Source organism: Mya arenaria, chromosome 14 (genome assembly GCF_026914265.1).
Source record: "Mya arenaria isolate MELC-2E11 chromosome 14, ASM2691426v1".
NCBI lineage: Eukaryota > Metazoa > Mollusca > Bivalvia > Myida > Myidae > Mya > Mya arenaria.
In genome coordinates, this window is record NC_069135.1 from 5,615,353 (window position 1) to 5,631,460 (window position 16,108).

Genomic DNA, 16,108 nt, shown 5'->3' on the forward strand with positions numbered 1-16,108 from the left:
ACCTACAAAACAATGCTACCTCCAAAACAATACTACTCACAAAACAATACTACCTTCAAAACAATGCTACATACAAAACAATGCCTCCTACATAATAAAACTTCCTACAAAACAATATTCCCGACGAAACAATTCTACCTTCAAAACAAAGTAACATACAAAACAATACTACATACATATCTCCATACAGAACAATGCTACCTACAAAACAATGCTACCTACAACAATCACAAAAACAATGCTACATACAAAACAATGTTTTCTAAAAAATAATGCTTCCTACAAAGCAATGCTTCCTACACAACAAAGCTACCTTCAACCTCAAAAAAAATCTACCGACTCAAAAAAGCTACATACAAAACAATGCTACCTTAATAACAATGCTACCTACAAAACAATGCTACCTTACAATGCTACCTACAAAACAATGCTACCTACACAACAATCCTACCTACACAACAATGCTACCTACACAACAATGCTCCTTTAAAACAATGCTACCTTCCCAACACTACTACCTTCAAAACAGTGCTACATACAAAACAATCCTACCTACACAACAATTCTACCTACGCAACAATGCTACATGCAAAACAATTCTACCTAACAATGCTACCTAACAATGCTACTTAAAAACACTGCTACCTACAAAACAATGCTACGTTCCCAACAGTGCTACCTTCAAAACAGTTCTACATTCCAAACAAGGCTACCTTCAAAACAATGCCACCTACAAAACCATGCTACCTACAAAACAATTCTACATACACAACAATGCTACATGCAAACCAATTCTACGTAACAATGCTACTTAAAAAACAGTGCTACCTAACAATGCTACCTAAAAAACAATAATACCTTCCCAACAGTGCTACCTTCAAAACAGTGCTACATTCAAAACAACGCTACCTTCAAAACAATGCTACCTACAAAACAATGCTACCTACAAATCGTTGCGACCTACCAAACAATGCTTCATAAAAAACAATGCTTTATGCAAAACAATGCTACCTACCAAACAATGCTACCAACAAAACAATGCTACCAACCGAACAATGCTACCAAAGCAATGTTACCAAAGCAATTCTACCTACCAAACAATGCTACAAAAACTATGCTACCTACCAAAAAATGCTACCTACCAAACAATGCTTCCTACAAAACAATGCTACCTACAAAACAATGCTACCTACACAACAATCCTACTAAACAATGCTACCTACCAAACAATGCCACATACAAAACAATGTTACCTATCAAACCAAACAATGATACCTACAAAACAATGCTACCTACCAAACAATGCTACCAAAACAATGCTATCTGCCAAACAATGCTACCAAAGCAATGATATCTACAAAACAATGCTACCTACAAAACAATGCTACCAAAACAATGCTACCTTCAAAACAATGCTACCTACAAAACATTGCTACCTACCAAACAATGCTTCTTACAAAACATTGCTTCGTGCAAAACAATGCTACCTTCCTTACAATGCTACCAAAACAATGCTAGCTACCAAAGCAATGTTACCAAAGCAAAGTTACCTACCAAACAATACTACAAAAACAATGCTACCTCCCAAACAATGCTAGCTACCAAAGCAATGTTACCAAAGCAAAGTTACCTACCAAACAATGCTACAAAAACAATGCTACCTACCAAACAATGCTACCTACAAAACAATGCTACCAAAACAATGCTAGCTACCAAAAATGTTACCTACTAAACATTGCTACCTACCAAACAATGCTTCATACAACACAATGCTTCATTCAAAACAATGCTACCTACCTAACAATGCTACCTACAAAACATTGCTTCTTACCAAACAATGCTTCATACAAAACAATGCTTCATGCAAAACAATGCTACCAAAACAATGCTACCTAAAAAAACAATACATCTTACAAAATAATGCTACCTACACAACAATACTACCTTCAAAACAAAACTACATACAAAAGAAGAATTGAAGAGACAATTGGTGATGTCAGCACTTTACAAAATTAATTTAACAAGGCAGTCCAAAGGACTGCTATATCCCCCGTCGTTGTTTTTGAGTATGTTTTGTTTTTCTCGCAACCTGACTGGTATGTTGAATTTGACCAAAATTGTACACAACCACTGGTCAAGAGTGGGAATATAGGAAATAAGTTGTTTGATCGGTAACCTAAATATTCTTGGATATTTGAACATATTATAAAAGGATATTTGTTAAAGTTTTTCATATTGTGTGTAGTGTAGGTAAGATCAATGTCAAGGTTATTTTGGCTAAAAATAGGAAGGAAAATGAGTCCTTGATTTATAACATCAATGAAATAGCAAGCCTTAAGAATTTTCGATAAAGTGATACATATATATTTTGTGGTGACGTCAAAACATTGTTTTACTGCTTTTGAAGAGAAAACACATGTTATAAATATATTATCACATTTGTGTCCATTGTTTTTTATTAAATATTAAGCTTGATGCACACTTGGTAACGCTTGGTAGAATGCCCTAAGTATCAATCTGTGCAACTTGTTTAACACTTTCAATGAATATTGATATTTTATCCTCTATTTAGAATTGTCATAATATGGACCCAAAACTTAATGATGGATTACTGGCACAAATTGCAATTGGTTCAAGTTCTTGGATCAATTAAGTTATTGTTGCTAAAAGAACATGAAATGTATAAGGTCAATAAATCCAGTAAGAATTGACATGCCTACACTGCTAAATGTAAAAAGCCCGGACACAAGCATGTGTGCTATGACCTTTAAATGTCATATGTGACCTTGACCATTGAGGTATAGACCCGGGTCAAGGTAACTGCACATTGTCTCAATGAGGACAACATTTGAACCAAGTAATATGGTAATCCATCAATGCATAAGTAAGTTATAGCGCGGACACGAGCATGTGTACTCTTGACTATTTAATGTCTCGTGTGACCTTGACCTTTGAGGTATGGACCCGGGTCAAGGTCACTGCACATCGTCTCAATGAGGACAACATTTGAACCAAGTAATATGGTAATCCATCAATGCATAATTAAGTTATAGCGCGGACAAGAGCATGTGTACTCTGACCTTTAAATGTCTCGTGTGCCCATGACCTTTGAGGTATGGACCTGGGTCAAGGTCACTGCACATCGTCTCAATGAGGACAACATTTGTACTAAGTAATATGGATATCCATCAATGCATAATTAAGTTATAGCGCGGACAAGAGCATGTGTACTCTGACCATTAAATGTCTCATGTGACCATGACCTTTGAGGTATGGACATGGGTCAAGGTCTCTGCACATCGTCTCAATGAGGACAACATTTGAACCAAGTAATATGGTAATCCATCCATGCATAAATAAGATATAGCGCGGACACCAGCATGTGAACTCTGACCTTTAAATGTCTCGTGTGACCTTGACCGTTGAGGTATGGACCCGGTTCAAGGTCACTGCACATCGTCTCAATGAGGACAACATTTGTACCAAGTAATATGGTAATCCATCCATGCATAAGTAAGTTATAGCCTGGACACGAAATGTTACAGCCAGACAGACAGACAGACTGACAGACGGACGAAGTGCATTCCTATAATCCCCTCCCCACTCCGTGGCGAGCGATTAATAATTTCTTTAAACAGAATATTCTTGTTTCGACTAGTATGCATTCACCCACGAGTGGCAAGCCTGTTACCATGACCACCATGGCATCGCACATGCATTCTTTAATAACCTGGACGGCGACAGAACCCTCTGTCATGAGGACATGACAATCAATCTCATCATACACACCATATCATGACGGTAATGTTGAAGGGTAGTTGGTAGTTGGGGATTAGAATATTCAACTACATGTACCTTCTAGTTGCCTGTGTGGAATTCGAATATCCAGCTACCTACTGGATTTTGAATTTGTTCTGTTTATGGGTGAAAGGTTCACATGTGAAGAAATCACACGCCAGTGTATTTTAATGCATGAACACAAATGAATCTTCGTTACAAACACTGTTTTAAATCACACTTCATACACTGGCCAGTCGGGTAATCAACCATTTACAGTTGGTTATTTGAAAATATTAAACTACCTAACAGTCAGGAGTTAGGGATTCAGATTTTGTCTTCTTTTATGATTGAAACATACACATGTTAAGAAAACATGCCAAACATATTTTTATGCATATTCACAGATGTGTTTTTCATAACAAACACTGTTTTAAATCACTATTATTCGTACATGAAAATGACATCCCCATGACTTGTGTTTAACACATGCATAAATACTCTATAATATCATTATGTAGTAGGTTACCTAGTTCATGATGATTCAAATAACCAAATGACAATCATAAGGAAAGTTATTTAATAGCTTTACATCTTTTTAAAATATAACATCTCAACATGATTAGGGAAAATAGTTATTTTGATTCAATATACATGTAACTTTGCCTATGTCAGTACATGTTGCTACATACACTTATAATGAGTACATACAATTGTTTAATCGCATGAGCTTTGTTTTTAAATTGGCCAAGATTTATCACAGGAGGAAGAAAATAACAGTTCACAAAACAAACACCAGAAGCAAATACTGGTCATAAGGGGCAATTACTAACTCAACACTTGTCACACTACCATAGCTAGAGTTAGTGACCTTGATACACATGTGAGTCAAGTCTATGACAACATGAGTAGTAAGTTACATTTGACTTTAACGTTTTTAGAGTGATGGGCAAGGTTCAAGTTTTTACATGCAAACAAGTCCAATGACAATGATACCTCTGGCCCCAATTTCTCGAAACATCTTAAGTCTCTTATAGCAGGATTAAGCTAAGCTCACAATTTTTGATTTGATGTAATTTGCCCAATATCTACATTCATAACAGCTTTTGGACTTCAAAAGGAAAATATTTGTATGCTAATCACAAATAAGCCATTTTTTATTTAGTCAAAATTGGATTTAGCTAGAACTTTAAGCTACTTAAGCTGGTTATGCTTAAGAAGTTTCGAGAAATTTGGGCCAGGAATATCTCAATATCCTGGACCTTTTTTCTTAAAAAATAGCCCAACAAGTTAAAATGTTGTTTCCATCACAGAATCTCTATCACTATTACCACATAATTATGAAAGAAACTTGAGAAAAACTCCATTAAATCATGCATATTGTCATGACTTGTATGCCAAGGAGAAACAGACACTTCATCACCAAGACTTGGGCTTCATATAAAGTCTTCAGAAAGCTGGGATAGAATCTCATCACTCAGGTCTGAATAACAAAACAAGTCAATTTGTTAAAACTACTGCATAGATGAGAATATGACTATTAAAGTTTGTTTATCAAATAGTTTAATTATAACATTTTTCATATTTGAATGTAATTCAAGACTGTTCACCTCAGTTAAACACATAATTTATTTTCACTGACATATACTAGTAGTATTTTCTATATACAAAAAAACAAAACATTTCAAATACTTACCATCTCCCCAAAGAGGATCTTCATTTCCCTGCTTTGCCTGCTGTGTCGGTGATTTGTTGCCTGTAGTTGACTGGCCTGCCATATCATTCTGAAGGCATGTTGAGTTACTTGTGGTGCATTTTTTCACATTAAACATCCACTGTGAAGTCTCAATAGGGGACATGGTTTTCTGTGTAAATACTGAAGTATTCACATTCAACTGGCAAGTTCTGGCCATTGGGTCTGCATTTTGGAGTTTTATGGGGTTTAAATTATTAGTCTTTACTGAGCTTAAAGGTGAAATACAATGAGTAGTGTTATTAGGAGACTTTCCAGCAACAGGAGAATTTTGGACACCAGAATTCCTGCTAGGTGGAGATTTGAATTTCCATTTGTTTTTGCTAGCACTATTACATGATGTGTTCTGTTTAGCATTTGCCGACACAGCAGTACTTGTATTAGTATGAAGAACACCTGTCCCCCCACTGCTTTCGTTGGTTTTTCTTAACATATTAACTACATTTTTAACACTGTCTCTAGAGTCTTTGTTCATTGAAATATTGCTTTCCTTAGCATAAGAAGCAGAATCTTCATTGCTCCCTTCCGTGGTATGACAACTAGAGCTGCTGACAAGCTTTAAACTCAGCCTTGCCTCTTCTATTGCACTTGAATTGCTCACTAAATTTGATTTACTCCCATGTTGCTGTTTATTGTTTGCACTTTCAGCACCAGTTGATACTGTGCTAGAACTCACACTAGGTGTTGTCCTGTTTTGAAAGGTAAATGACCTCGGACCTGTAGTTTGACCTTGTCCTAGTGTTTGTTCATCAAGTCTTGCAGTCTGAGGAAATCTAGACGTATCCATTCTTGATGTATTTGAAGCATGTTGAGGTGTAGTTTTATTAGAAAAAGATATTGTCTGACCTAAGGCTGGTCGAATTTGACCTCGATCAGATCCAGACTGATGAAGCCCTGATGTGTTCTGACCTGATGCTAGTTGAACCTGACCTCGTAAAGATGTAGTTTGTGGTGGAAGATGAACTGGTGTTGTCTGCCCAAAACCTGGTCGCTGCTGATCCCTCCCTGGTGTGCCTTGGTACATTCTATTTTGTACTGGTCGGACTTGACCGTGCCCCGGAGTGGCCTGATGTGTCTGACATTGTGCTTGTCGGGCCTGACCTCTTATTGGTGCGGATTGACCTGGGGTTCGTACAGCAGCTGTTGAAAACAACTGGTTGAGGACAGGAGTGGTAGGAGGCTGCCCAAACAGCTGAGGTGTGTTTGTGCTTGAACCATTCAGTGATAGCCGGGAACTACCTGTAAAACAATGAATAAATAAACTGAACATATTTAAAAAAAAAACTATTTAAAATCAACCCAATGAATATTATCAGTGAAATCAATATATAGGACTTCAGAATTTAAAACTTAAGTCCCAAAATTGCTTAAAATTTTATGTGGCTTTTTTAATCAGAGTAGCAGTAAGCTACCAGTATGTGCAATGTTTCCAGAATTTCACTGAAATGGCATGAGTTCTGAATTTGATAAACTTTTCCTAAACTGAGAATCTGCCTATAACCCTAAGTAAGGGACAAAAACCAATGTTCTGTAAACCTTTATAAAAGTTGTGGCTTCCATGGCTATGTTAATGCTCTTTTATGTTATGGATAGCTTGGCAATACATGAGTCATGGGTACTGGCCTTTGAAAATCTACAACCATAGCAGTATAAAACACAATGGTGAATTTTATATGTAGTTTATTTTTAATTTTTTTTATTTTGAGGTTAAGATTGCTTTTAACATTTTTTACAATAAAACATCTTAGAAGATAGATTATTGGTCTAAACAAGTATTGAAAACTTATAGCGCTACATACCAGATTTTTTTAAATACATGCCAGTCAAAGTTTCAGACACAATGCCATTGAATTTTGCTTTTGATTTGTTTTATAAGATTAATAAGTGAAGGACAGTCGATGAGGCATTGATTAGCCAGTAGCAAGTAAATATCATGGCTTAATTTACACCATTAAGTTTTACTTACCTGTATGTGAGAGCGGTGAACCAGTGTTTATACTGGAGTTGAGACTGGCCATCTCGGCGGCCGCATTCTTTTCCAGACAGGCCAGCACAGAGCACAGAGAGTCTTGACTACCGTGGAAATGGCGGGCTACCAGCTCCCCGGCCTCAGTGCGGTATACGGACACCAGGTTGGGTGGGGTCAGGTTCAGATAGTGCTTCCTGTTACATACACTGATGATGCTAACCTGCAGAATTGTCACGAGGGAAATGATATACTAGTGATTTTCACAGAAAATGTTAGGATGCTGGTCTCCATGAGGGAAGAAGGGTGCTACTAAAATAAGACAGGGTGGGGCACCTTTCCATAACTCTTAAGCTAAAACCCTACAGATATATAGTATCTATAGATGTAAATCAAAAGCTCAAGACAACAAGTTGTTCAAAATGAATTGTTAATAAATGTAGTTACATGTTGAAGAAACATCTTTTAACACAACTTGCCTAGATTTCATATTTCATTATATTTAAAATGTTGTTGTCAAATCTTTTAGTTCACCAATATGGCCAGATACACATTTCATAACATTTAACAAATATTAGTCAATACATTGCCTGAATAACAGAAATTTCATAACATTTAACAAATATTAGTCAATACATTGCCTGAATAACAGAAATTTCATAACATTTAACAAATATTAGTCAATACATTGCCTGAATAACAGAAATTTCATAACATTTAACAAATATTAGTCAATACATTGCCTGAATAACAGAAATTTCATAAAATTCTTACACTTAAAAACAAAAATTCCACTTCAGATTTTAAGCTATGTCATGTTAATATCACTAAGTGATAATTGACGCACCTGTTTAAGGAGAAGACAAGCCCCTATCTGTAGCTCAGCCTCGTGTTCCTTCAGCAGGTCTCGATGTACAGTGCCCTGCATGCGACCTGGATCAAACACAAAATATCATAATGCATGAAGTTACTTAAATAGAATGCCTGATGAAATAAACTTGTGTTGTAAACAATTATTTCCAAATTTCTCATAAATTTATACTAGAAATACAATATTTTTTTAATGTTTTGTGGTAGAAACATGTTTTTTATCTCTGAAGAAAAAAATTATATTATGATTACGACTTTTGTCATGCAATGATTAAAACCAATCACAATTTACAGCATTAGTCACAATGTTCAGAGAAACAGTAAGGAGAACAACCTTTGAAAACCATACCCAAAAGGTGATCCTATGTCCATTTACCAGGATAACATAATTTGTACAATATGCATAAACACAAACAGAAATATTTGACAAACCAAGGCCACTAACAGTCAAAACAATGTGTTCAGTATAAATGTGTACAAACATCCATGCTTACATCACTGACCTGATTTATCCCTGATAGTTATGCTGGCCTCGGCACCGTGACTTTCCACACTCTCAACCACACCAAACACAAGTGGGGCTTTACCCTGGGGTAACTGCTTCTTACCAGCCTGAAACAGTGGAGATGAAGTTGTAATCAGTTCAAGTATGACAAATAATGAAAGACAGAAAATACCCACTTAATTCAGATGGCTACTTTGTTGTTGTAAGGACCATTGATTGTTAATTATAAATAATTAACCAAAATACCTGGCTGTACTTGGTTCAAGTAAAAATATCCAAAGATTCTTGTTATACAGTACTTACAATTCCTAGTACTTATTGTATGTATCTTTAACAGTCAGTAAGTGAAAGCTAAAGATCGGATGGACCAATCATTGAACATTGAAAGTTCCTCACTAAGAGAAGAGTAGAAGCTATGGTGAACTTGTTGAGTATTCTAGAGGCTTCATCTCCAAGGTCTCGGACCAGAGTCTGCCATGGAGCATCACTGAACACATCATCACTGGACTGGGAGCAGGGCACTGAAAGATCATCCTGAAATACATGCAAGAAAGACGGTTTAATATACTTCAAAATTTTAGATGCTTCATGGCCTTGGTCTAAGATAAGAGACTGCTATGGAGTGTCACTGAGCACATTATCAATGGACTGAGTTGAGGGCACCAATAGGTCATCCTTAAATATATGCAAGAAATGTTAATATTCTTGAACACTTTAGAGTCTTCATCTCCAAGATCTCCGACCAGAGACTGCAATGAAGCATCACTGAATATGTCCAGGAACTGCCATGGTGTGACAATTAATAATGGACTGGTAACCTTATAATGACAAGGAATTACACAATGGGCACTACTGAAATTAAATAATAACACATAAATGATTTTTGTTTTGGCAAGCAACAATAAAGGTATTTGGCAGGCTCAGCACTAAGGACATAACTCAGTATGAAAAGGAGCCCATGAATTATGCTGCATAGATGCTATATAATTTATATTAAGATGTAATGATGAGATGGTATAGATTTCCAAAAAGGATTGTCTATAACTGTATTTTTTATATTTGTGTCTACTAGTGTTGACAAGCACAAGCTTTGAATCTTAAAAAACAAACTGAAATAATCTGTTACCTGTGGGGAAACACCAGAGTTGGCTGTGGTCTTAGGCAGGATACTTGGTGAGAGGGCATCAAGACTCTGACCTGAACTCTGGAATACAAAGTCATGTAGAAAACAGTTAGTATATACATTTATTATTTGTAAATTCCCAATTATTGCATACCCTTATAATAAACAAATAATATGCATTCATTATAATGTAAAAAACATTTATTTTAATTTCTAATTATCTCAAGCATACCCTTATAAAAGACAAACCAATTTACCTTTTCAATTTCCCCTTTTACTGATATCATATGGTACACATGATAACTATAGCTTTTTCAATAGGTAGAACAACAATGCTTTGAATAAAATACCGTATATAAGAGAACTAAACAATAATTTTGAAATTGACTACATCATATGGAACATACACGCTATTCCTTAGTAAATAAGCTGTCATTTTAAAGCTGGCATCAATGATTGAAAACTTTGAAAACCAATGAGCATATTTACCAGCCTTGGTAAGATTCCAGCAGGACCTGGGAACTTCCTCTTTCTTATAGGTGTTACATGCTCTAGACTACACCCAGGTGGCCTTGACTGGGCTTGCTTTGGGGTCAAACTATGACCTGTTGCTAATCTTGTAGCAATATTGTTAGGTTTCTGTGTGGTCATATAGCTGTTGTTGTTTTGAGGTGGAGAGGGCCCAGAAATAGCTGGCTTATCAGTAGAAGATGAATTGCCCTCCCTGTTGTAGTCAGTGCCTGAATTGTGGCATACATGTATAAAGTATGGGTAGTTGAAACATTAAACAAGAACAGTCACAGACTGCCATATCCCCCTGCTGAATTATGAACAGTATCAACATCCCCTTATGACAAAGGATAAAAATAAAAACAAATAGTGCCATTACTAAAAATATACTGCACCCTGAGTTATGGTTCCTGTGAACTGCACTTCTTGACAATGAGATCTATCTGTATATGAAGTTTGATGTCAATACTTCAAAGAATTTTCAAGATATACTCCAGACAAAATATAAGTAGAAAAAAATGCAAAGGGCAAAAAACTCAAATAATACTGCAGCCAGAGTCATGTTTATTAGAGTCAAAAATGTGAGCTGGCTATTGTTCAAACTCAGTCAAGCTATTGTGATAATAAAGAATGGATAACAATTGCTTAAGTTAGACAGGGGATATGAAGAGTGATGCCTCCTGCGGGACAATGATGCTCACGCCTCTGCCTGACGACATGATCCCTATCTGACACAAAAGTTGATTTCAAATAAAAGTTTTGACGTCATTAGTTTTTTAACATCATACCCTATTTCATTTGAAGCTTTTTTTTTTAAGTCAAACACTTTAATTTCATGTGATTAAGATTTACAAAACACATACGAACCAGTACACATCCTTTTGGCTGGATTGACACAGAAAGTTTCAGGCATATTCAGTAAGGGTTTATTCTCCTTGCCCTCAGAAATGCCGTCAACACCAGAGGACTTCAGAAAAGGGTCAAATATGTCATCCTAAAAGATAAGAGAAATTCATGAAACATTAAAGATACATCATATTTCAATAGATGCAGTTAAAAGAAGAAATATTTCAATGTTCTTATCTGAAAATGTTAAGTCAACTCAAGATTGGATGAGCAATGGTCATGTAATAGAGAGGACAAAGTCAATTTGCTCAGATTTTTATAACTAAAGGGCAGTAACTTATAACTGATGCTATCACATTCATTTTCTAACTCCTCCCTAATGCCGCACCATCAATAAGGCTTGATAAGCATTGTTTACTCAGGGCCATGTTTAAAAAAAAAATTTTTTTTAAACAATATCAAATGACTGAAAGGCCATATTTTAGTGATCCAGCTATGTGACAGACACCTGTGCTCATGCCTTTTGAAGAAAAGTAAATTATTATTTACAATCCTAGCTACAATCATGAGCGATCAGGAATACTTTTTTATTATTTTGACATTTCTTATGTATCCCTGTTACGCTACAACTTTTTACAATTTAACACCAGGCGAAAGATATATAGTTATATTATGCATCGATATTGAATAGTAATGACAAAATTATTCAATATTTACCCGACAGTGATCTAAACTGGATTGAATTTGTCATTAGATTTGTTATTTTCACATAAATATATTCTGGGTCACGAATACCCTTTTATACATGTACACAACCTCAGATTTGTCCCAGATTTACAGATATCAGGATACTTGATAAACAATCAACATATGTAAGTGTTTTATGATATCTGAACATGTTTTTATGGCATAATGACATAGATAAATATGTGTTTAATAGTAGGCATTCATATTTTCATAGAAATTTGAATTAATAACAGAGATAATTTCAAAATTGTGGCAGCGAGGATTTCCTGCGTAAGGACTGTTCGCTACTTTTTGCTGGGATGGTGGATGTGACAAGTCTGTCATAATTAAAAAAATCGTCAAAAGACTCGTTGACGGCCATTTAGGTGTACTATCGGTCGGTGGAATTACCGAAAACCCGAAAACATGGGAAAACCCCGTAAATTTTCATAAGTATATATGATAAGAGTATTCGAGGTGGTTTGTACGCCCGGATTTAATACTTAATTGTGTTTGTGGATTGTAATACTATGCTGTAGTTGTTGGTGGATGGAGAGGGGTGGAAAAGTCCGAGGAGGCGGTGGGGGTGGCTAAAACCTGGGAACCCCTTTCATTTTCATAAGTTCATACAATAGAGTATGCGAGGTGGTTTGTACGCCGGGGTTTAATACTGCATTGTGTTTTAGTGGGTTGTATGTCGTGGTTGATGGTGCATACATGTAATGGAAGTTCTGTGTTTAAGAGCTTCTTTTATATAATTAGATGATTTAAATACAGTATTTTTGTAACATTAGCAGTTCTATAAACTTGTACATGCTTGGTCTGACATGAAAATATTTTTAAGGTATTTCCTTCTGATGTCGTTATAACAAGGACATATTAATTTGAAATGAAATTCATCTTCTAGTTCATTGGAATTACAAAAAGTATAATAGCTATCATTTCTAGGAATTATGTTATTTGCATACCTACTGGTGTGGATTCTTAATGAATGAGCAGACACTCTTAATCTAGTAATATAACATTGTAAGTCACATGGTAAAATGTTCAAGTATTGCTCAAAGTCTAATGTACTTCAGTAATACAATACAATACACCGTTTGCTAAATTCCATTTGTCTGTATAAGGAAATACTATCAAAATACTGAATAATTTCCCATAAGTCTACATACAATAAGTATTATTATCTATTGTGACACATGTTTAATGTGATTGTTCGTCATTTTTTCCCCTGCATACAAATTAAGGACATTGTATAACTTCCATTTCTTACATCACACAGTCAGGTTTTCACCTCCATAAATAGATATCATAGAGATAAATAACGACCAATTGAATGGACATTTTATCAAACCGTAAAGGCGCATGTTCCGTGGACAAATACCGTAATTCACCTAAGAGTTCGGACACCTTAAATCAATTATTTTTTCGCTGTCCGAATACATAGAAAATTACCATTTTTACATTTTATTTACATGTTTGTTTAACCTGCCTTTTTTCTTCATGTATGCATTTTACCACTTATTAATTTATCCGTAGTAATCAATGGTCATAAACTTATTTATTACGCCTATAAGTGTAAATCCTTCATCAAGTTAATTAAAACACCATTTTATACATGCATTGAACTGAATAAACACATTCTATCGGCTTCAGATCAAAGAGTCACACTGTGTGACGTCACATAACTTACAGTTATACCCACGAGGATCTCGTGGAGAGCATGGACATTGCTATGCAGGATTAATGTATAACTGTACGATTATTGCTTCATTCAGTCTATAAGTGTGGTACAAGTTTGAAAGTTTATTGGCAGATCGTTCTACATACATGTCATGTCTATGTTTTCTTAATCCCTTGATTGCCCTTGTTGTTTCTTTAATCCTCCAATAAATATATCACACTTCCTTTTCAACAGCAATAAATCGTTTAGGATGGGTTAAGTAACTAATTAACTTGTCACAGTGGTGTATATGGTTAGGTAATCCAATCAGGCATTGTAAAGATAATAAAAATCAATGATCTTCGTCTGTGAAACTTGGAAACTGTGAAAGTTATGATTGATGTCCTTTGGGTGTCCGAAAATTAGGTACACAAAATAAATTATTTTGGAAAATAATTATGGGTGTCCGAATATTTAGAGTGTCCGAACTCTTAGGTGAATTACGGTACATGAAATTACCAAACATCAGCTTCCGCATGATACCGATACACAACTCTAAAACACAACTAATCCACAATTCATAATAACCCCAGCCGTGTATAGTACACAACTTCTGTGTATTGCTCTGAATCTTTATTACCGGCTGCTGTCTTATCAGATCTCAGTGTCTTGCTGTGCAGTGCAGTGCGCTGCTGTCCAATACAGTACAAGTTTCATTAAAGAAATTGAATGAACAAAACATGTACGTTTATTTTGATCACATTTTCCAACAATAATAAAAATAGTGTTAAATGCTTTAGACAAAGACTAAACACAATGTAATATACTTAACTGGCCAGTAAAATGCAATAAAAATGAAAAAATATGATAACTCGCTGTATCATTTAAACCATTTAAATTAGCCACAACCCTACCATTCTGACCCCCCCCCCCCTCTTCTACACTCTATAACTCACAGCATTATCACCTCACAAAGAGTACAGCATAAGCCCTAGTCTACCACACATCTACCCTTTGAAATGAAGTATCTGAAAGTACCATTTGAGACTTCTTTATAGCTCGCCCCCCTCCTCCAACTTCCCCACCCCACTTCAACCACCATCAACCACGACATACAACCCACTAAAACACAATGCAGTATTAAAACCCGGCGTACAAACCACCTCGCATACTCGTATTGCATGTACTTATGAAAATGAAAGGGGTTCCCGGGTTTAAGCCACCCCCACCCCCGACTTCCCCACCCCTCTCCAACTACCAGCAAAAACGGCATGCAAGCCACGAACACAATGAAGTATTAAATCCGGGCGTACAAACCACCTCACATACTCTATTGTATGTTAAGTATGAGCCTTACCCTCCATTACCTCTACCTTACCTTTGAAATGAAGTATCTGAACGTAGTATTTGTGAATTCTTCAGAGCCCCCCTCCCCCCCCCCCACTCCTCCGACTTCCCCACCCCTCTCCAACCAACCTCAATCACGACATACAACCCACTACAACACAGTATTACAGTATTAAACCCCAACAAACCACCTCGCATACTCTATTAAAAAAATTGTATGTACTTATGAAAATGAATGGGGTTCCCAGGTTTCAGCCCCCCCCCCCTCTCCTCCGTCTTCCACCCCTCTCCAACCACCAACAACTACGGCATACAACCCACGAACACAATGAAGTATTAAATCCGGGCGTATAAACCACCTCGAATACTCTTATTGCATATATACTTATGAAAATTTACGGGGTTTTCCCAGGTTTTTGGTAATTCCACCAACCAGAGTACTATTTATAATCCATGCCTGCATTGCAATCTTCTACTTCTACCGGTTAGTGACCACCATCATCATGTTGACTATTCTGTCACTTTTGGGTGTGCGCAAATATAATTTTGAATACAATAACAAAAAGGGTGCTATACAAATTAGACAGTGGTGATTAAAAACAGGGGGCTATTGATTTATTTGTTAGTCAGGAGCCTCTTGAACGATTCCAGGCTGCTGACAGATGTAACTGAAGAGGGTAAGGCATTCCAATCCAAAATCTGATACAAAAGAATCAAATTTGAGTAAAGCCACACTGATGGTATACTCAGGTAATGATAAAATCAATGAAATAAAGACATTATTAAATGTAACATTATTAAAATTACAGAACTATTATCCTCTCGGAACAGGTGGTCGCGAAAATACATGATAAAATGTGTACGTTCATTCTTTTATGTAAACTCACATTCCACAATGCGTCATCGTCGTCATCGGGTATTTCAAACATTATTCAAGAGTAAAATTGTCTTGAAGGCTCTTTTTTATCTACATATAAGAAACTATAACAAAACAAAATTCTTATCTGGCGCTGTTTGTAAAC

General features: G+C 36.0%; 1 protein-coding gene across 1 annotated transcript; it reads right to left on the reverse strand.

Moving 5' to 3' along the window:
• Window positions 1-4,340: 4,340 nt before the first annotated feature.
• On the reverse strand, window positions 4,341-16,108 carry LOC128217356 (uncharacterized). Its single transcript, XM_052924465.1, has 10 exons — window positions 15,974-16,108; window positions 11,372-11,498; window positions 10,484-10,734; window positions 9,998-10,075; window positions 9,268-9,405; window positions 8,870-8,978; window positions 8,344-8,429; window positions 7,497-7,719; window positions 5,474-6,769; window positions 4,341-5,260 (listed from the first exon to the last, which is right to left on the reverse strand). The coding sequence occupies exons 1-10, from the start codon at window positions 16,013-16,015 to the stop codon at window positions 5,214-5,216; spliced, it is 2,397 nt and encodes a 798-aa protein (XP_052780425.1). The 5' UTR covers window positions 16,016-16,108; the 3' UTR covers window positions 4,341-5,213.